Below are 20,809 nucleotides of genomic sequence, written 5' to 3'. Positions count from 1 at the left end.
GTATCCTTGAAAGATCTCATCGGATTTAGGCAGGGCTGTTTTGAAAATGTTTTGCGTGTATTTAATTTTGCGATTTTGTATTTTTGAAAAAATTTAAAGGGTATTAAATTTCGCGAAATTTTACCTAAAAAATTGCGAAATTAAGCACCCCAAAAATTTTGTAACCCGCAAAATACAATACCAATAAGGTATGCGGTTTTTTTAGAAAAAACTCTAATTTCAATTTTCCTTTGAGGTAAAGAGGTCGCGAGATTTGGGTAAGCGAGGCAAAAATCGCTAAAAAGCTGGTAAAACTGACTCTCGGGTACCTAATAGCCGGGGGGTTTGGAATAAGCGTGGGGGGGTTGGAAAAAATCTCAAAACTTAATAAGCGAGGGGAAGATTTTTGAAAAGGAGGCTAATACAGCAGAATTAGGACAAAAGAGGGAACCTTCAAAAACATTTTCCCAAAAATTAATAAGCAGGGGGGGTTGGAATAAGAATGTCCTGGGTGGAAAATTTTCGAAAAATTAATTAGCGGGGGATGGCTATTAGGTACCCGAGAGTAATCCTCAAATATCGAAGTTCCAGCCTCACTGCACATTGACTAGAAGTATTCCCCATGCAATGTTTATATTGAAATCTGCAATAAAAACGAAAGTGGTCTTCTCAGTGGATTCCGTAAGTTGCTCCATGGGAAAGTCTTTTTTAAATTTCAACAAATGAGATTGCCAGGTATGATGAAGGTTAACGACCTGCCCTAATTTTTGGCGCCTTGGATGACAAGCAGCCATATAACTTTATTTGTTTTAATTGTTGATTCTGAGGGTTGAATTTTTTCTTATCTTTAGTTCTCAAACGAGAGCGGGAATTTGATGCAAGCATTATTTTTTTCTAAGAATCTTTTCTGCTTGGATGAAAGGGCTTTACCTTTATTTGATTGGATACTTCTTTTTTAAATATATACCATAGGAAAGCAAATGAAACTTAATTTTAGATTTGCGAACAATTATTTTTTCCCACTTATGGCTTTTCTCTTTGATCTTTTATTGGTTTCTTTTGTTGATTGCTTGCGTCATTTCTTGAAATAGAAATACATGGTCTTTCCCAAGATGCATGACATGCAGCAGCAGTTTTGAGTGTGAAGGGGCATTCGCCCTCTAAGCCAAGACGAACATCGAAAAACTGCTTTGTTTGCTCTGTTTACGTCGCAACGGGTGTTAAAAATGCATGCGGGCGGGGCAGGCGGGGTGGGCGGTCCTGCGGTTGGAAAAATTCCAGGTTTTTGAAAATTGTGCCAGTAAATCGGGGACGAGTGTTGACGCAAACAAAACAGTTTTTCGATGGCCACCAGAGCGATTGAGAAAAAACTGTATTTTAAAAGAACAAATTGCTTTTCCCGGATTTTTTTCTGTGTCTCCCCACCGGAAAATCAGCAGAATCATGCAGGCTGCGGTAAAGTTGCCAAGTTTCAAAATTCTGAATGCGGGACAAGGTGTGCGAGCGAAACAAGTGTAAAATTGAGCTAAGCATTTCCAATGGGGTTTTGGGGGCAGAGAGCCCGGAGCCCGAATTTCGAGTACCCAAATTTCAAATAAATTGTGAGTCTTCGATCACTTTCTTAACAACCCTTTGAAGACTCGATAACCGTTTGAGTAGTTTGATCGATATTGATTACTTTCGATAACTTCGATAACCATTGTTTTCTTCGAAAACCAGTTGATTACATAGATACCTTGGAAAAACCAAAAACATTGACCTAAAACCAAACCACAAAAGAAGCCATAAGAATCACCTTCAGTACTTTCCTGCCATTTTAAGTGTGTTTGCCCTGGGTTTCCTCAAATAACCCATATCGCGGATTCTGATTGGTCGGAGAAAGCGAAAGTGGTTTTCGCGCGTAAATTATATGTTTTTATTGGACGAGATAAACTCGGTTCAAGATTCCGTCGCTTTGCTACAGGAAACATATCCGACACAATCGACGGTATCCAATATGATTGAAAGGGATTGAAAGTAATCGAACAGCAATCGAAACGATCAAACGATTCGAAAATGGTCGAAGAAAATGCCATGATTTGGAGTTGAGTGAGTATTCGATCACCAATAGAATCAATAAGTGGTCACTGATCACCTTTGATTGTTATCGATCATTATTGATTACTTAGATCACAATCGAACGTTCAATTAGTACCGTCTGGTAACAGGCTAGCTCTAAAGCTCTAAAACAGCATAATAACATGAAAACCAGAATATTATTCTTCAATGGGAATCAAAAGTATACAAACATTAATTTGTTAGATCTAACAAAATTAATAACGGCACTGTCATCATTGACAAAAAAAAACAAAAGATTTTCTGTCAGAGCCTTGTAAACATTCCAACAATTTCCATCGAAAAGTCTACCATTTTTAGCGTGGTCCAAGGATTAAGCTGACAATGCTTGCAGAACGCTCGCGAGCTCCAGCGCGGGTGGAACACTTTAATCTGTCAATCATTTTCTCAAGCGAAGAGTATGCCAAGCGATTCTAGGTTTACGATAAGTGCCGCGGAACATCGGTGGATAGTATTCAATTATCATAATCCTTTTATTTTCATTTCTAGAACTTTTGCAAAAAAAAAAGGAAAAATAGAAAAGTTGTATTATTGGGAGGTCGTCAGTAGTCCGACACTTTCTAGTCCGACAGTAAAAATGTCCGACATTAGATTTGACGGATGCGTCAGTATTCCGACAACAATTTTGTCCGACAACGAGTATCAAAAAAAATATATAAAATGAATCCAAAGAGGAGGCACATTTTTTATAAGCAACGTTGAAGGTTGAAGAGGTTCCAGGCCTCGAATTAGCCAACTTTTTATACCATACAAGTAAAAGCTTTTTAGATAATCTAACCATGGCAAACAATAGCCCTTGCCTTAATCCAATAAGCATATATAGGTAGTGGTCAAAACATATTTTTCAGAAATTGAACTAGAACGCTAAGCAACGTCCAAGCAAGCCCGAAAATAGGAGTTGCTTATAAAAAAGTGTAATAAAAGGGGAGGGAAAAAATGGTGAGCTTGGCTTGCTGTTTGGGGGTTTCCTCTGAGGCGCTGCACACACAACAAAACATCATTTTTTTCTCTTACACTTTTAGCGGACCGTGATGTACCAGCCCTATGGCGCCGGTGACGTTATTTATGTCTGTTCCTTTGGGTGTGTCTCATTTACCCCCCCCCCTCACAAAAAGGAAAGGAGAATTTATCGCTTTCAAACAGGGGGATGTGACTAATCCGTATTTCGAATAAAACGGGCAGAAAACTGTTTAATGAAACAACACCCCTTAATAAAAGTAGTTTTAAAAAGTGGCCACATAAACTTACAATCATGGTCGAAATATATTGACATGTTAACGTTTTTCAGAATTTAAAGTTCAGGCGAGGATTGCTATTTTAGCATCTCCTCTTTCTTTCTTTCATTGAATATTTCGATTTTAGAGGGGTTCAGTGGCTTCTAGACTATATTCCAAGCCTTATTTGAGCAAATTTGAGCTTTTAAATCCTGAGACCCTAAAGTTCTAAGCCCGGTTCTAAGTCTTAAGTCTCATGTTAAAACTCTCCGACTGTGGTTTAACGCACTTAAAAATCATGTATGGTGTTTAAATTTTCGCCGGGAAATCCCCTTTGTCTCAAATATTTTCTCCATGATTGTAGTAAAGAATAAAAAAGAAATTTTGCGTGAACGTGAAAATGGATTTATCGCGTGTCAATACGTGAGTATGTGAATCGAGAGTTGTAGGGAAGGGCTTCTAAAACATAACAGTTGGAAGCTTTAAACTCTGGGAGGTGCTACCCTTGCCGACCAATGGGGGTGTTCCGCTGAGATTTGAAAAATGGACCCTACGTTGGACTCAAAATTTGTGAAAAAAGTGGCCCTGAATAGAACTAAAATTCTAAATTTTTTTACTTGTTTTTTACTCTAACTGGGACTTGTTGAGCTGAAAAAAGATACCCTGATACAATGATGCACAGGCTGCAAAATTAAAGCACATCTCCGTAGCCCGTTCTCCCCCAGTGCCCAACACCCAGTTATGATCGAGGTCAAGAATTATTTGTTACTTTTAAGCCAATTTTCGTGTGAAAACTTTTATCACCCAAGTCGCTTTTATGCTTACGGAAAATATTTTTTCCTCAAACTGGCGAAAGTAAATTTCACAATTTTTTGACCTTGCGAAACTGTCTGCTCGCGAAAGTTTGTACGCCTAAGGTAGACTTTCTCATGGTTCCGGAATTTTTCCTGGAAGTTTCAAGCTGTTAACCCTTTGACGGTCCACCGGCAAAATTTCGTGCTCTCATGAACGATATTTTCGGCTGAAGGCAGTTTTGATTCAGGACCTAATTCAAAAATCTCGCACGCTGAAAAGATAGAGCTTTGAAAGTACTTTCCAACAATAACAAGATCAGCTGACGTGGCAATAACCGAATGTCGTTCGTACCGGGTTCCTTAAGTGACGCAAAAAAATTTCCTTCCCATCCTCCACTCTGAGCTTCTATTATCTAATTATCTTATCTATTGCTAAGTTTTGAAAGCTTTTGATGCATTTCCCGACATTTCCAAACTTTTGCCGCTGACGGGATTCGAACCCACTATATACAAAGCACCTATAATTAGAACGCCAGCGCCTTAACCACTCGGCCATCGAGTCACAACTGCATTAAGGAGTCTAGCAATGATGGAGACTATCCTCTCGAGTAAAGCGATTTTCCTTTATCAATGGGGCTTAACACGATGTTGACTCTCCCGTATCTTCCTAAATTAAAATTGAAAACACTTTGCATTAGATTTATTTTCAAATTTTGCAGAAATCAGCAAAATACGAAATTTTGCAATAAAGTGCTGACGTCAGCAAAATTTGTTATTAAAAATTTGTGGAGAGTATGTCTCACAATACTCAAAGTATAGTCATCAAGCAATTCCAAAATAATTATTCTGAGTTTTTTAAGGTAAGTGATTACCAAATTAAAATGGTTGCGTAATTTGCTATATCTTCAATAACCTCTCATAGTAGTGGGCCAAGCTAGTTGATAAATTAGCGTCCTCAAATGGTGTTTAAGAGTTTGAATTCTTACCTTTTCCTTGGTCAGGGTTCATGGTAAGAGTTGAGAGTGTAGTCTTATAGATGTATATGTTCTATCAAGACGTTTGAACAGTGTGGTGACCTTTCAAAATGATCCTTTCAATAATGTGCAACTTTGGTCAAAATTTCACATATATACCATTAGCGAAACTGGAGTTTCATTTAAAAAACAAGTTTTGCTGACGTGTCAGCATTTTTTGGTTTTTGCAGTTTTTCGCGAAAATGAGGGCATAAACAATTAGGTAACACCCTAGAGGGAGACTTCATCATGGTACCTTTCGTATTCAGTCATTGGTTTGTTCATTTCGAAAAAGCATCCACCGAAGGGGGACTTAAAAATATCTGTTCTGAAGGCACTTTCAGCTGGATATGGCCAAAGGAATGTAAAGAGATGGAAAAACAGCTTCTTGAAAACAATGGAAAAACGGCTCGTCATATACCAGGTCTCTTGCCCTTAAGGGAGTTTATGTCGAGTAAATAGGTTTCTTTTGTTGTCGCTATAAAAAAATTGCATAATTAGCGTGTTGTGACAAAATTCTTTTGTTTCAAGCCTGATTATGCGCAAACTTTTAGGGCTTATATTTTGGGTACACCTCTCCTATACGAAAAGGTAGCTATATCTTCTTGCTCAGAATTTCCTAGCGATTTTACTGATATAACCACATCATGACCGCACCATAATATGGAAAGCTAGAGCTCGAGAAAAGTATAACTTAATCTTAATTTTACTCGACTTTTGACAGTTTTACAAGGACCAATTCAATATCATTGCGTTAAGAATTTATTTTGCTATACATTGGTAAAAACATTGCTCCTTATTCTGAAAAATTGAACTAGTAATCGGCAAAAAAGGAAAAAAAAATTTTCATTTTTATCGTCAAATCATGTAGAAACCGTCCAATTTGTATGGCGAGCCGTCTTTTCTGGACTTTCATTTAATGACCTAATCAACGTTTTTACAATAGAATTTTCAATAGAAGTGATCGTTGAACTTTGAGTAATCAGAAAAGCTGTTTTTCCATCTCTTTACATTCCTCTGATATGGCGGTCTGTTTTTAGCGAACTAAAGAAAAAAGTCAGCTGGAAAGAAAGTGGCCTGTTCTACTGAAGATTGGGACCAGCTGGAAAAATATGATCTGTTCCAAGATCTGTTCTTATGAAAAATAGTTTAATATATAAGAATTTCCTATATGTTCTGAGGGAATTTCTAAAAAGTCAACTGAATGTGGTTGCCCGGAGTGGCAGCTGAAAATTCTCCATCTATGTAGAACATCTGGAAATAGAGCACCGCGCTGAATCTAAAAATAGATTTTATTTTTGATATAATCATTACTCTCAATGTGTTTGTACAAGTTCCAATCCCATCAACCTTGCGTTAATCTTTTTTGCACGTTAATTGCATCATTTGACAAAAGATATATAACAACTTGCACGTATCTTTAATTGAGCTGCATTGAATTGTGGGATTGCAACTCGTAGAAATGTCAAAAAAAAGTGAAAAGTAATCATTATGAAGTATGCTTTGCGGAGCGCTATTGTTGATCTGTTTGCACGGATATTTAAACTGTTAGCTGGAAATTAAGTTTCTGTTCTTAATAGTCCTTCAATGTCGAGCTGGAATTTAGCGATCTGTTCTTATAAGATTTTGTCAGCCCTGGTAGATAAGAACAGTTAATTCGCATAAAATCAATCGCCTGGTAATTTCGTATCTGTTCCGAAAGTTTTTTTACCTCCTAGCTGGAAAAATATAACTGTTCTGAAGTAAAAATTTCTCCCCTGGAAAACGAGGAACTGTTCTTGATTTCGGGAAAATCCTTTCAGCTGGCAAATCAGAACAGATATTTGCAAAGTTTAGGTCGGTGGCTGCTTCTGTCATTTTCCGCCTGCTTAATGCTTTCCAAAAATTATGGTTATTTTCAAGTTTTTGAGACACATGCCATAACTTACCTGAGTCCATAATAGTGCCTCAAGGAGTGGTTCTTATACATCGACCTTGATGTTTAATTTGCTCTTCTTTATCGGCCCTTTTTACCCGCGTAAGGGATCGGAATTAAATTAGGGCAGAGCTAAAAATGAGAAACAATTAGCTGTGGCAAAATAAGGCCCAGCGTTAAATTAAAGCCAGTATAACAAGGGCTGATAAGGCATTTTCAACGCTCTATCATTTTGGAACAATCGGTTTTAAATTTTGAGCACTTTGAAAATAGCTGTTTTGCTTGGGGTCTAGACATGGTCACGGTAAAGGAATCATTTATTAAGTTAGATAATTTTGAAAACGGGAATACCTACCGTCCGGGATGGAGAAGAACTCGCCACCGGAGTTAACAGTTTGTACCAAAGTCGACGGCCATTATTTTTTCCGTATACCGCCAAATAAAATTGTATACCCTGAGTATCAGAGGCCGAGCTTTTAAAGGATATATTAGCCCCTGACGACGAAGTGTAGAAATTCTATAGAATCGCGATTGGTCGTCAGAGGTTGATTTGAAAACTCGGTCTCTGATACTCAAGGTAACGATTGTAAACTCCGCGCATATATATTTTCCCGCGCTTACTATCCATTTAACAGACGATATCATTATCTAGGCCTTAGCCTGTATTTTACAACAAAAAATCGGTCTTTTCGGCCGACTTATAAATCGGTTGGTTACATGAGATTCTATTAGGGTTAAATTGTAAAAACTTGAAGAAAGTAGAGATTGAAGTGCATTTCCAGTCTGGAACTGTGTAGTGGACTGATTAATTTTGAAATCATTGTTCCTTACGGAACGATTTCGACTAGACCCGTCCAGAAAAAGTTAAACGTATACTTCTTGAATGCGATTTAAAATGGATTCCAAGACTTTTGAACCACCAAAATGCATTAATGTCCCCCAGTGGTTTGCTTGAATGCGTGAATGGGCTTTCTTGGTTGCGTGAATGCGTTAAAACCGAAAATAAATTGCTTGATTGCATGAATTGAAAAAGCTTGCACAAACGTGAATTTTCTCTTTCACCCAAATTTGTGCAAATTTCCCCTACTTTTGACAATATCCCCGATTTTTTATCAAAATTTCCCTCATTTCCCAAAAAGTTGGGTTTGCGCGAATTACGAAAATAAATTGCGTGAATGCGTGAAATTTGGCTCCGCTGGGGGCCTTTTATAATCGCTAGTTTTTATTTTAGTTCCAAAAAGTCTTATGATTTTCAACTTTTTTTTTAAATAATTTGCGCCAGTATGAACTTTCGCGAATCACCTTTATTAACCCTTAGACTTAGACTTTCAAGCATTAGCTGGTATGCTGTTATTTGGGGCCTGTAATTCCCTAGTTATTTATTTTGAGTTATTTTTCCGAGTTATTTTGCATGTGACGTCATAATTTCAGGTCCCTTTTTATTTTCGCTGGGTGCTAGCTTAACTATAAAACTGACTCCCCTTCCTGGTATATTTTCGCATATTTGGCTTTCTCCCTCATTGCATCAATGTTATGGTTATAATGCTTAAACCCTTCTTTATCGAAGATTTTTTTGAAAAAAAAGTCATAATATTCGCGAATGACACCCGAGCGATACGCGTATATGCGTCTAACATGAGTCTAATACTCAGTCCCAGACTTAAGGCCAAAAGATTTTAAGGCCAGAAACTTTTCGAACCCCTGTCAGTCGGCAAGGGTAGTACCCCCCCCCCGGGTGAAAGGCGAGGTTAAAACGTTAAAACAGTCAGATTAAAGGCACAAACCTGAATAAAAATTGTTGGAAAGAAAAGGGGACAAGGAAAGGTGTCCAGTGGTAAAACTCGCTATCACTTCACAAGAGGACAGACATGGACATGTTTAAAATTTTAAGAAGTCTGTACCTTATTATTGATTTTTTGGTTAATTATCTCCATAGGAAGATAATTTCATGTAAAAATTCAAGGGTACTCTAATGTGTCTTAGAAAAGTTTAGCGCTTTGAAAAACCGATGGAAACGCAATTTAAAGCCAGGATGTGTGATATAAAAGTACACAATTGTATAATATTGTGTTTGACCCAGCCTCGTGACCACTCGTGACTTCCAACATTCCAATTTTTTATTACCTGCCTACCCCCAGATAAAAAAAGCGCCATTTAAAAAAATCAACCGCGCCAATCGGCTCTTTTGAAGTATAAAATGTCGACATTTACATTCGATCAAAGTGTCTCGCGACGTTCGAATCTCGTCTGTTAGAATGGTATAAATACAGGAAGAAATTAAATTCTATTGTTCAGTTCAATTCAGCAAGCAGCCATGCCTCATCTTATAGATTCGGGACGTGGGAAGATACTCATTCACGAAAGCTACCGTTACCACAGGAATAAAACACGACTTGATCGTATTTATTGGAGATGTGGTTTGACTCATTGCCGAGCATCGCTGACGACAAATAATTTCGACAATGGCCAGAATATCCCAATAAATGTACTTCGTGTAGCAGAACATGATCATATACCTGAGATCGGACGTATACACCATCAGCAGCACGTCAACGGAATGCGAGAGAGAATACGCGCTGATCCAACCCTACCTGCCAGACGTGTCTACGAGCAAGAACTTGTCCAGCGTGGTCGTAACCCTCAACCTCGAGAGGTGGGAGACCGTTTCCCCCGATTTGAAGCCATTAGAGGAGCACTCGGCAGAACCCGTGCACAAGTCGTCCCGCCGATACCACAAACAGTAGCGCAAGTCCTCATACCACAGGAATGGTCAACAACATTCAACGGAGAAAATTTTGTTCGCCACCAAAACAACAACCGTGGTATCTTGATCGTTGCAACTGATGGTGACATAAGGTTGATGGGAAGATGTAACACCCTTTTTATGGATGGGACTTTCAAAACCGCGCCACACCCCTACACTCAGATGTTTACGGTACATGGTATGTTAAACAATTATGTGTTTCGATTCACGTGCAGTTTGCTCATCAATAAAGCGCAAGAATCTTATCAGTACGTCATTCAACAAATCAAAATTGCCTATCGAAATCTTACTGGTAATGATTTGAATCCTAATGCAGTTGTGATTGATTTCGAAGCCGCTTTGAAACAGGCGATTGTGTTGGAGCTACCAAACTCGATCATCTATGGCTGTTTTTTTCACTTTTGCAAAGCCATTTGGCGCCATGTTCAACAAGAAGGCTTACAGCAACCTTATCAAAATGACCAACAAATTCATACGATTATTCGATCTATAATGGCATTGGCATTTGTACCAATCAATTTTGTTCGATTATCATACCAAAACTTGCGTCAAGACCCCGTTACCCTTCAGAAGATCGTCCAATATCCTGGTTTGGCGGCCCTGGTCTTGTATTTTGAAAACCAGTGGTTACGAGCTGATGGCGTTTTCCCCCCAAATACATGGAACGTCCACGAGAGACCGATGGAGTTCCGAACTAACAATCACGTGGAAAGCTTCCACAATCGGTAAGGAAAACCCTTTTGCTCTTTAATCAAAATTACTAAAAGTATGAGCCTTTTCTTTGATACTTCTCGTTACTCCCTTTTTTCTTTTTTCAGGGGTTTCCTCTGTAACATTCTTGGAAAATTATCTTTTTTAATTATTTTTTTTATTGTCTTTTATTTTTACCGTTTTGTAAACAAAACCAATTGAGTTATGGGCGTGGTTAAACATTTTAGTTTTTGAGAAAATATTTTAATATATAAGGTTGAAAGGAAAGGAAAGATGTTTTAAAAGAAAAAGGTTGAGGTAGAGCAGTGAAAACGCTCTTTTTTTTCTTTTAGCTGGAATCAACTTGTTGGCGTGAACCATCCCTCGTTATGGACTTTCATCACAAGAGCCAAAGAAGATCAAACAAATCACGAACAACGAGTGGCCGAGATGTGGAATGGCGACCCACCACCACTACGTCGGTTGAAATGGCGACGCCTAGAGGAAAGAGTTGTCCGTCTCCGTCACCAACTAAACAATGGTCAAAGAAATATCAATGAGTACTGGGACGCGATAAAACACGTGATTATTGATTTTGCGATTTAATGAACTTGTTACTGATTTGAGCCATAGTCGTTATGTTCGAACTTAACTAAATGGAATCTACAGAACTCTACTTGTAATTGTCTTGTTTTATTTTGGCAAATTATATTGTAGTAGAGGTTTTTATTTTTGACACGTTGTATTGTTATCTTTTAGTATAGCTAGACTGATAACCGAAATATCGTTTATCCTCTTGAAATGTTTTTTTTAAGATCACTCCCCATCTTCTTAAGTTAGAGTTGTATTGAGCATTTATTTCCACTTTTCCACAAACTGAGGCATATAATCCGGGGGAGGGAATACCTTAGCGGTATAAAATTTGTCGTTACGAAAATTCGCCGTCACTTGCCAATAATCTCGTCACTTTTTGCCGACGAATTTTCTACTGATGAGGTTATCGAGATGATATGACGGGTATGTGCCGAGTTTGAGGTTGGATCCCTAAACCCGGGGGGGCACTCATATGATCTGGCCTACATCATGTGCCGTGCTTAAGGGTGGGGTTTTTCAGCATCCCAAAATGCACTGTAAGGGTGAGTTTCTGTGACATTGCACTGCAAGGCAACAAATTCAAAATAATTGTTAAAAAGAAAGGTTTTTACTTCTCGTTTATTTAAAAAAGTTTCTATTGTCTGATAATTACAGCTGACAAGAATAAATTTCTCAGTTTTTCTTTGAAACAGAAAATTTCCCAAGCTTCTTCTTTCACGCAGATTTATAGCTGAGAAATATAGTGCACTATAAGGGTTGGGTAAATCAAGAGAAAATGCACTGAAAGGGTACCTTTTCAGCCATATTGAACTGCACTGTAAGGGTACGATTTTGAAAAGCTGATTTTGCGCGGTACATACCGTCTTTTCGAGATCGAGTGCCGCCCCCCGGGCCCTAAACACGACTTTTCTTAAATTTTGGGGAGCTTATTAGGATTTGGCTTTGACTTTCAAGAGTCAAAAATTGGATGTGAGCTGTTTTTACGACCCTTCTTTTTTTCTGGAAGGGGATTTGGAATTAAAGTTTGTGATTTACAACCCTTATAGCTTAATTCTGAACATGCAAAAAGGGACCCTTAAATCGGTACATTTATTTTGCTATAAATTGTCTTTGCGCAAATTTGATTGGTCCTTTATTTCTACTGTAATTATGCCAAAATGAACTTTTTATTAATATTATCTCAGTGAAAAACCCTTACTCAACATTCGACACTCTAAAATCTTTCGTTTTCGGACAAAAGTGACGTCGGAAAAAAAGACTTGTAAATTGTAAATTTATTTTATAGAGTCGGACTATTTTACTGTCGGACTAGAAAGTGTCGGACAAGTGACATGCACCCGTATTATTTACTGCTTATTCTCTGCTTAGGCGGCAATCACAAATATCTTCATTTCGCGAAATGTTGTTGGGTCTAAAAAGTGAGTCGGTCGGTGTAATGTGTATAGTTCATACTAGACGAGGCAAATATCCTCTTTATACTACGACTACATACTGTTGAGGCGTCTCCAGTCACTGTCTCATTCCCTTCGTACTCCTGCTGCTCAGGTAGTACATTTGGCAACGAACAAGTAAAAGATCCACGAGAAGAGCACCGTAGAATCAATCTCCCACAACTACCTGATTCCACAAAAGCAGAACACTGCCAGAATCCACGTTTTCAAAGAAATACAGACTTTGACAGTCGGCATCAACAACTTGCCTCGCTCAACCGAACAAATCAAGCAAGACGCAAAAAGAACACAAATACGCATGCTCATCCGTCCCGATAGTAAAGACCGCCCAACAAACCGCCCATTCCATGCACCCACATCCAATAGAGACAACAAAAGGAACGCACCAACAACAGTACAAAAACAAAACACGCGCACGAGACTTCCATTCGAAACCACAGTTACAAAACTTGAACTTTGAGAACTCTACACGAAAATCATGACGAACACATTAGCTAATTGGAAAGCTTGTGTACCAGAACTTACTTTGACCCAGACCGAAAAACTAAACTTATCGTCGATGGCTCCAAGAAAACCGGACTAGCCAGCATCCTAACACAGATAGATCCAAAAACCAAACAGTATCAAGTTGTTCGATATGACAGCTGCTTGACAACACCACAAGAACAACAATCTATTTTCTCAGATCGAAATAGAGAGTGCAGCAATCGAGTTCGGAGTAACAAAAAACTACATCTATCTTTATGGACTACCCGAATTCACCATTCTAACCGATCACAAACCTCTGGTTCCACTCTACTCCACTTATCGAACAGAACCGCCACACAGAATTCTCAAGCATCGATTAAAAATACAAGGTTACAACTACAAAATACAATACGAACCAGGTGGAGCAGCCAATGCAGCCGACTACCTCTCAAGACACGTCAAAGCAAACTAAATCGAGATCAACAGCCTAGAGAAGGAGATCGAAAACTACATCGATTCAATCCTCAACATGGCATTACCAACAGCACTCACCATCAAAGAAATACAACAAGCCATGCAGCAGGACGACCAAATGAAGATGCTTGCGAATGCGATATCCAGTAGTTTAGTCTGTTAGACCAAAATATCATAACAATACTTCAGTTTGTGAAAAAAGCATGAAACTTGGCACAGACATGCACAATTATATTCTGAACAAAAAAATTGACAGAGACACGTCTGAAAACCACGTGATTGCTGACGTGAGCACTTTTTTGCTGACGTCATTAAAATTTTTTAAAGGTATCCAAACCATCAAGTATTATATACCATTGGAAAGGAAATTCAATTCTGAACTTTTTTGCTTACAGTCTTTGCTGAAAACGAAGTCAATAAAAGTTAGAAGCCTCTGAAGTTGACTTGTGACATCAAAAATTTTCAAAAAATTTATAGTTACAAACCACCGAGTATTATATACCGTTGGAAAGGAAATTTCATCTTGAACAACTTTTTTGCACACAGTTTTTCATGAAAATAAAGCCAATAAAAGATATTGAGTGTGTTTCGTAACATGGTTAAAAGCGCAAAAATTTAGGGTACAAAACTGATAGACGTTTAAAGACGAAAGAGGATGCTTTTAAATGCATCTTTACTTGCTTTGTTGCTAAAATGTTAGAAAAACATTGCATTTCTGTAGAACAGAACAGATTAAAAGACATTGCATTGCCTCAAAAAGTGTTTGTTGTTGTTTGGAAGGAACCAATTTGCAAACGTGAAGTATTATAGTATTAGAATGTAATCTTGCTAGCCACTAAGCCACTGGACTACAGAGGCTACATCGACAAAAATGAGCAGCACAACCTATCGTCATACACACCCTCAACGAGCTCACAATGTCAGACAACATTATCCTACGACGCAACACAATCCTAATCCCACCATCTTTACACGCCAAGGCGATCAAAATAGCACACGAAGGACACCAAGGACTCGTCAAGACAAAACAGTATGCCAGGGAGAGAATTTGGTTCCCAGGCATGGACAAGATGTTGACCGCGACAGTTGAAGAGTGTCTACCATGCCAAGCTGTCACTAACACCTGACAACAAGAACCGTACAAAATGACAAAGATACCAAATGGACCATGGGAGAATCTTCGAGCTGATCTTTTTGGTCCGTTACCAAGCAGGGAATACGTACTGGTCATTCAATGTCTCTACTCTCGATTTCCAGCGGTAGAGATAGTATCGTCCACATCTGCAACAGCCGTCATCCCAGCAAATGACAAGATCCTAACCAACTTTGGCATCCCTTACAAACTCGGAAGTGACAACGGACCTTTAACAGCAGAGCCTTCACAGAATTTGCCAACCACATGGGTTTTCGTCACGTTAAAGTCACACCATATGCACCATGGGCAAATGGCACTGTTGAACACTTTATGCGCAATCTTGGCAAGATCCTCAGGACCTCCAACATTTCAAATCAGAGCTGGAAACCATCCTTGCAAAGCTTCCTCAGATCATACAGAGCAACACCACACTGCACAACAGGTTACGCTCCAGCCCAGCTGCTTTAACAACCGACAGTACTACAAGACATGCTTACCGAACGAAAAAACAGAAACAGAACTCTATCAACACTAACACGTTAAAGAAAATGACCGTAAACACAAGCAGATCGCAAAGGAGAAGGCAGACAAGAAAGCGTACGTGAAAAGCAGCGATCTACAAGTTGGAGATCACGTACTTTGTTGACAACAACGAAAAAACAAAATCACACCACTCTACGATCCGAAACCTTATGTCATCATCTACCATCAACGGGAGTCAAGTCACCGCAAAGAATGACACAGCGACAAGTAAATCTGTAATAAAGCACAGACTGAAAGACCCGGAACAGGGCGGATTACTATTGTAAAAGGGGGAGAGATGTAATGTATATAGTGTACATAGTTCATACTTGGCGAGGCAAATATCCTCTTTATACTACGACTACATACTGTCGAGACGTCTCCAGCACTGTCTCATTCCCTTCGTACTGCTGCTCAGGTAGTACAGTCGGTCGTAAAAATGTTTGGGTTATCTTACCTCCATCATCCATTTTTGGAGTATATTCTTGAAGGAAACTGCCAGCCAGCCAGCAGCCAAAACAACCGCATGTTATGGGTGGTTTCAAATTATGACCTTTGAAAACTGTGACCTCCGACCAAAAATGGCGCATGTAATGATAAACAAAGTCAAAATACCGCGAATGCGCTAGAAATCACTCGCAAAATATCGGCAATAATAAAATTTTTGAACGAAGGAAAGAAAAAGTCAGACAAATTTACCGACTCACTGACTCAATTCTACTCAATTTTCGAGAGTCGCGAAACAAAGATATTTATGATTGCAGCCTTATTCACATACTGAATTTGAAAGATCTATGTGCTGTTTTTTTTGCAAACTTTAAAAAACTGGTTTTTGTCCTGCTTTTGCTGGACTTTAGCTTAAGTGCTTGCGTGCAGCATAGGGTACAAATATGCGTTTCCCGTAAGATTTAAGTCTATGGTTGGCAAGCGATATCATCCACCAGGATGCATCTTCTCTTATTTCCCCCCCTATTTTCTACTTTCCTATCTTTTATCCTGATTTTCTTACTTTCTTAAGTGTTTCTAACTGTTTTCTAAGTATTTTTCTGAAATTTGCCCGTTACGGTGAAATAGGTCTCCGATCCCGGCTCGAACCACCAATTGCAAGCAACCTTGGTTTACAAACCCAATGCCTTACCGCTTGCGTCAACGAGACACGGCAGAAAGGTGTCATTCACAAATACTTAGAGCGTGTAATTTACAGACCTTTATTAAGAAAGCTCCCAACCATATCGGTTCCCCTACAACTAAAGTTAGGTCTCAGGGTACATATGCCCCTAAGAAGGCCTTCAGCCTTATATTGTGACTCTCGAGCTCCAACCCTAACCCTATAACTGATAATAATCGAACCTCCGTCTAGGTCTGCAGATTGAAAAATTTCACTTGCATCCTGGTGGATTATATCATCTGCCAACCTAAGTCTATACTACTGCCTAACTAAGCCCACGCAGTGCCCACCCTTTTCCTGTCTAAAGAGTGCCTCGTTTGCCTATAAAATACTGTATAAACAACGCTGACTTTACATCTTTTAATGGTCTTTACATATGCTGACACGCCGACCCAAGATCAATTCATACACCAAATATATTTGGCCTGATGTGCACAACACCAGACGATCTCAATCAAACGGAATTGACAATCGAACCAGTCGAACCAAATCGAACGCAATCAACCGATTGAAATTCGATTGTCGAACGCAATTGAATCTCAAACGAACAACAAAGTTCTGGGTAATATTCGATTGGTTCGATTGTTGTTCGACTGGTTCGATTGGTGTTCGACTGCATTCGATTGTCTTCCTTAAAATACAACGAACCATATATACAACCTATGTTTTGGTTTTGAATAGGTCCACGAATCAGACTAGAGCTTTAACGAGTACCGTGAGATTGGGTAACTTGCATCAGTGGAGGCTAACATACATAGCCCTCAAATGAAAGACCTGGCTGGTCATTAAAATACAACTACGCAGCTCCGCTCGCAGCCAGTCGCAGCTCTACTCTACCATTTTTGTTTTGATTTAATTTTGTATACTAATTTTTTATTTTTTATTTATTTTTTATGTTTGGAAGAAAATTTTTACATCGGTGCCAAATAAGGAAAAGTCTTAAACATATATACGAACCCAATCAAACACATGCAAACACAATCGAATGCAGTTGAATCCTAATCGAACGCAATCGAATACGACCCACAGCATGGGTCATGTTCGGGCCTCTTGATTAATACTTTTTAAAAATGGCCACGCGTGGCCCGCACGGGCCCGCGCAGTTTCGGACCATGTTCCTGCCAGATTTTCGAAAACTTGCTACGATCGCGTGTAATTTCAGGACCCAATATTTATATTTTAAATTCCTTATTTTAGCAAACAGATTTAAAAATCTTCATCTTTATTCAAATATATATATTGTTCAAATATAAAAGTCTGAAAGTTAATCATCTATTTTCCAATTAAGTTAGGAAAATTATTAAAAAGAATGATTTGAATCTTACATAATATGGTCTTCTTTTTATTCTTTATCCCATTCCCTTTTCTCTTGGTCTTCTCCTATTCGAAGCAGAATTTTTCTGAATCGTTTTTTGTACTGTTACAGTATACAACTTTGTGAATCAAACTGGTATTTGGAACTTTGAATTTGTCTAATGAAAATATTTAACAATGGATGATGATAAACCAGGAAATGTATAAATAAAATTAAATTCTACTTTTTTTTTTTATTCTTGATTTTCGAAAACTTGCTACGATCGCGTGTAATTTCAGGACCCAATATTTATATTTTAAATTCCTTATTTTAGCAAACAGATTTAAAAATCTTCATCTTTATTCAAATATATATATTGTTCAAATATAAAAGTCTGAAAGTTAATCATCTATTTTCCAATTAAGTTAGGAAAATTATTAAAAAAGAATTATTTGAATCTTACATAATATATGGTCTCCTTTTATTCTTATTATCCCGTTCCCTTTTCTCTTGGTCTTCTCCTATTCGAAGCAGAATTTTTCTGGATCGTTTTTTGTACTGTTACAGTATACAACTATGTGAATCAAACTGGTATTTGGAACTTTGAATTTGTCTAATGAAAATATTTAACAATGGATGATGATAAACCAGGAAAGATGTAAATAAAATTAAATTCTACTATTCCTATGATGGCCCGAACATGGTCCGAACAAAATGTTCGGGCCGATTCAATAATACTTTTTTGTGGCCCGAGCATGGTCCGAACAGGCCCGAACATGTTCGGGCCATGCCGTGGGTCGTAATATCAATCGAATCTGAAAATTGCGGTAATATTCTATTGAGATTTGATTGCGTTCGACAATCGAATTTCAATTGGTCGATTGCGTTCGATTTGGTTCAACTGGTTCGATCGTCGATTCCGTTCGATTGAGATCGTCTGGACAACACTGATTCCAGCTAAAAGAGGACCCTGCGCCGACGCACCGGACTGTCCGGTGTGTTTGTCCAGTGGCAAAAAGTATCCTTTCGCTACACCGGACGCAATAAGTCCGGTGTCAGTCCGGTGTTTGTTGCATACAGGGAATTTTGGACGCCGGACATTTATGAAACAAAAAATTAAGAAACACCGGACGCACCAGACTGGTCATGTCCCGTGTTTTGATTTCCGGTGGGAAAAGATATCCTTCTCCGACACCGGACATCCGACATCTCGAAATTTGATTTTTATTTTAGTAACTGAGGACAGCGCTAAATTCGAATTTCCCACTGTAAAAAATGTGAGTCCAATATTGGACTCACAGCTCGAACCCGTCTTGTGTACATCAAATTATAAAAAAACACACGACTGGTCTCCTGTCTAGGGCAGGTCCTGCTGCTAAAAGTTTAAAATAAAAAGAAAAACTTTTTGAAGATACCCATGTCTCACCACAATGGCTTGCACCATTGACATTATCATTAAAAAATCAACAAAAAAATCCATTCAGAATAAGAAATAATACCAGTACAGTCTTAGAAGATAATGTTGGAGAAGTTGGCTGAAGTTGGTGAAGTGTCAAAAAATTTCTTTTGGTACTTTCGGTAACCATTTTGTTATTATCGGCGCCCTGTTTATGAAGTGCGATCTACGAAAAATAACCGCTCTCAAAACTATAGCAGGTACTAACGCCTTCTTTCCCGCCCTTCCGCCCAAAGTCATGTTCGATTTTGTAATCTCAAGACCATTATTTACTTAATTGAATGTGATGAAAATACTAAATGATCTTAAACAAAATAACTAAAATTTAGATTTAATAATAAATAATTGAAAATTTTAACTTAAAAAGCATTCTTTTTCGAAAAAAACAGATGGTTTTTCAAATAATTACGGTCTGTAAATTACTTCCCTACTCTTAGAAACATGGTAAACAATTTGCCGAGATTCCTGGAACTAAAATTTTGGAAACAGCAGCAGAATCTGGCAGTCTGGTAAGAATTCTCAAACTTTACATTATATTTCCCCCTCTTACTCTAGGGTTATTATGACATGCAGTGTAAAAAGTACTTTTCTGTCTCAGATAATAGACCTTTTTTCAAAGAGGCTGTCCTGTTGAATAATTATGTAGTCCAGCCATAAAAACAATGATAGAGCCATATCATGCATAGAGAGTCAGTTCGCCAGTGCACAAACGGCCCCAGTGCACGAACGAGCGTCTTTGAACTTGAATAAAACAACCAAAAACAAACTTCTATAGAACTTCCTTTGTGCAGCAGAATCCTCAAACCATTCCTTGCAACCTCTCCAAAAATTAAAATAAACGGAGCACTAAAACAACACCAAACCGATTTTGAACGAACGAGGCCAAGTAATTCGGGATTTTTGTAAATATGGCTGATCGCGAGAGAAAATGTTTTTTATAAGAAAATTTGCGCAAGAAGAGTTCTGAAAATGACTTTCCTCTTTTAAAAACCTTTTATCTTCCATCACACAAAATTTCATTGAAACATGTTAGCTCATTAATTCAAAATCAATAGAAACATATCACCAGTAGTTGATATAAAAAAGGTTCCAGTCCGCGAACGATCCGAACACCATATTCAAAAGGAAGACATTGCAACGTCAAAACATTCGAAAGCGCTGGCGATCTCAATTAAAAAAAGAAGACACTACATTGCCGCGCTTTTTTCGATGAGCAAAACTTAAAAAGGAAAACAAAAAAATGGACGACAAGAAAATATTTACAAAAATAAACAGGTTAGTAAAACACTAAAGTTCTTATAAAACAGACGCTTTTTTAGTGAGAAAGCGCGTGGTTTTGAAAAGTTCAAATACCCCTGTATCATCTCGGAAGAGAGTTAAAGTATTACCTGCGAGCAGAGCTCTAATTTTTCTTTCAAAAGATCGTTCGCGAACTGGTTCCTCGTTTGCGGACTGGGTTCGAATAGCGCTCGCTTTAACGACTTATTATTCCAAGAAGAAGCTTTCAAATAAAGTGAAAGCAAACTGAAAGAAGGACTTCAAGCTTATTTACGAGATGGTCAAAAAGGATTTATGTAAAAACCAAAAGTAAGTGAGAAAAGTAAAAAATAAGTTTGCCGTTCGTGCACTGGGCACCCCCTCTAATTACTCTGATTACTGTATCATGCATATTGTAATAATTATGCATGGTTTTATAATTGATTTTCTGCTGGACTACATAATTATTCAACAGGGTGGCCTCTTTGAAAAAAGGTCTATAATGA

The 20,809-nt window shown here is 38.2% G+C and overlaps 2 protein-coding genes across 2 annotated transcripts; both read left to right on the top strand.

Moving 5' to 3' along the window:
- Positions 1-9,344: 9,344 nt before the first annotated feature.
- On the top strand, positions 9,345-11,170 carry LOC136805841 (uncharacterized). The gene is made up of 2 exons (XM_067062407.1): positions 9,345-10,519; positions 10,838-11,170. The coding sequence occupies exons 1-2, from the start codon at positions 9,345-9,347 to the stop codon at positions 11,088-11,090; spliced, it is 1,428 nt and encodes a 475-aa protein (XP_066918508.1). The 3' UTR covers positions 11,091-11,170.
- Positions 11,171-14,616: 3,446 nt separating this feature from the next.
- On the top strand, positions 14,617-15,141 carry LOC136805840 (uncharacterized). The gene has a single exon (XM_067062406.1). It carries the CDS (start codon positions 14,617-14,619, stop codon positions 15,139-15,141), a length of 525 nt encoding a protein of 174 aa, XP_066918507.1.
- Positions 15,142-20,809: the final 5,668 nt, after the last annotated feature.

The sequence above is a fragment of the Clytia hemisphaerica genome, unplaced genomic scaffold (genome assembly GCF_902728285.1).
Source record: "Clytia hemisphaerica strain Z4C2 unplaced genomic scaffold, Clytia hemisphaerica genome assembly, whole genome shotgun sequence".
NCBI classification, from domain to species: Eukaryota; Metazoa; Cnidaria; class Hydrozoa; order Leptothecata; family Clytiidae; genus Clytia; species Clytia hemisphaerica.
Note: the sequence above shows the minus strand (reverse complement) of the source record. Positions and strands in the feature narration are given on the sequence as shown.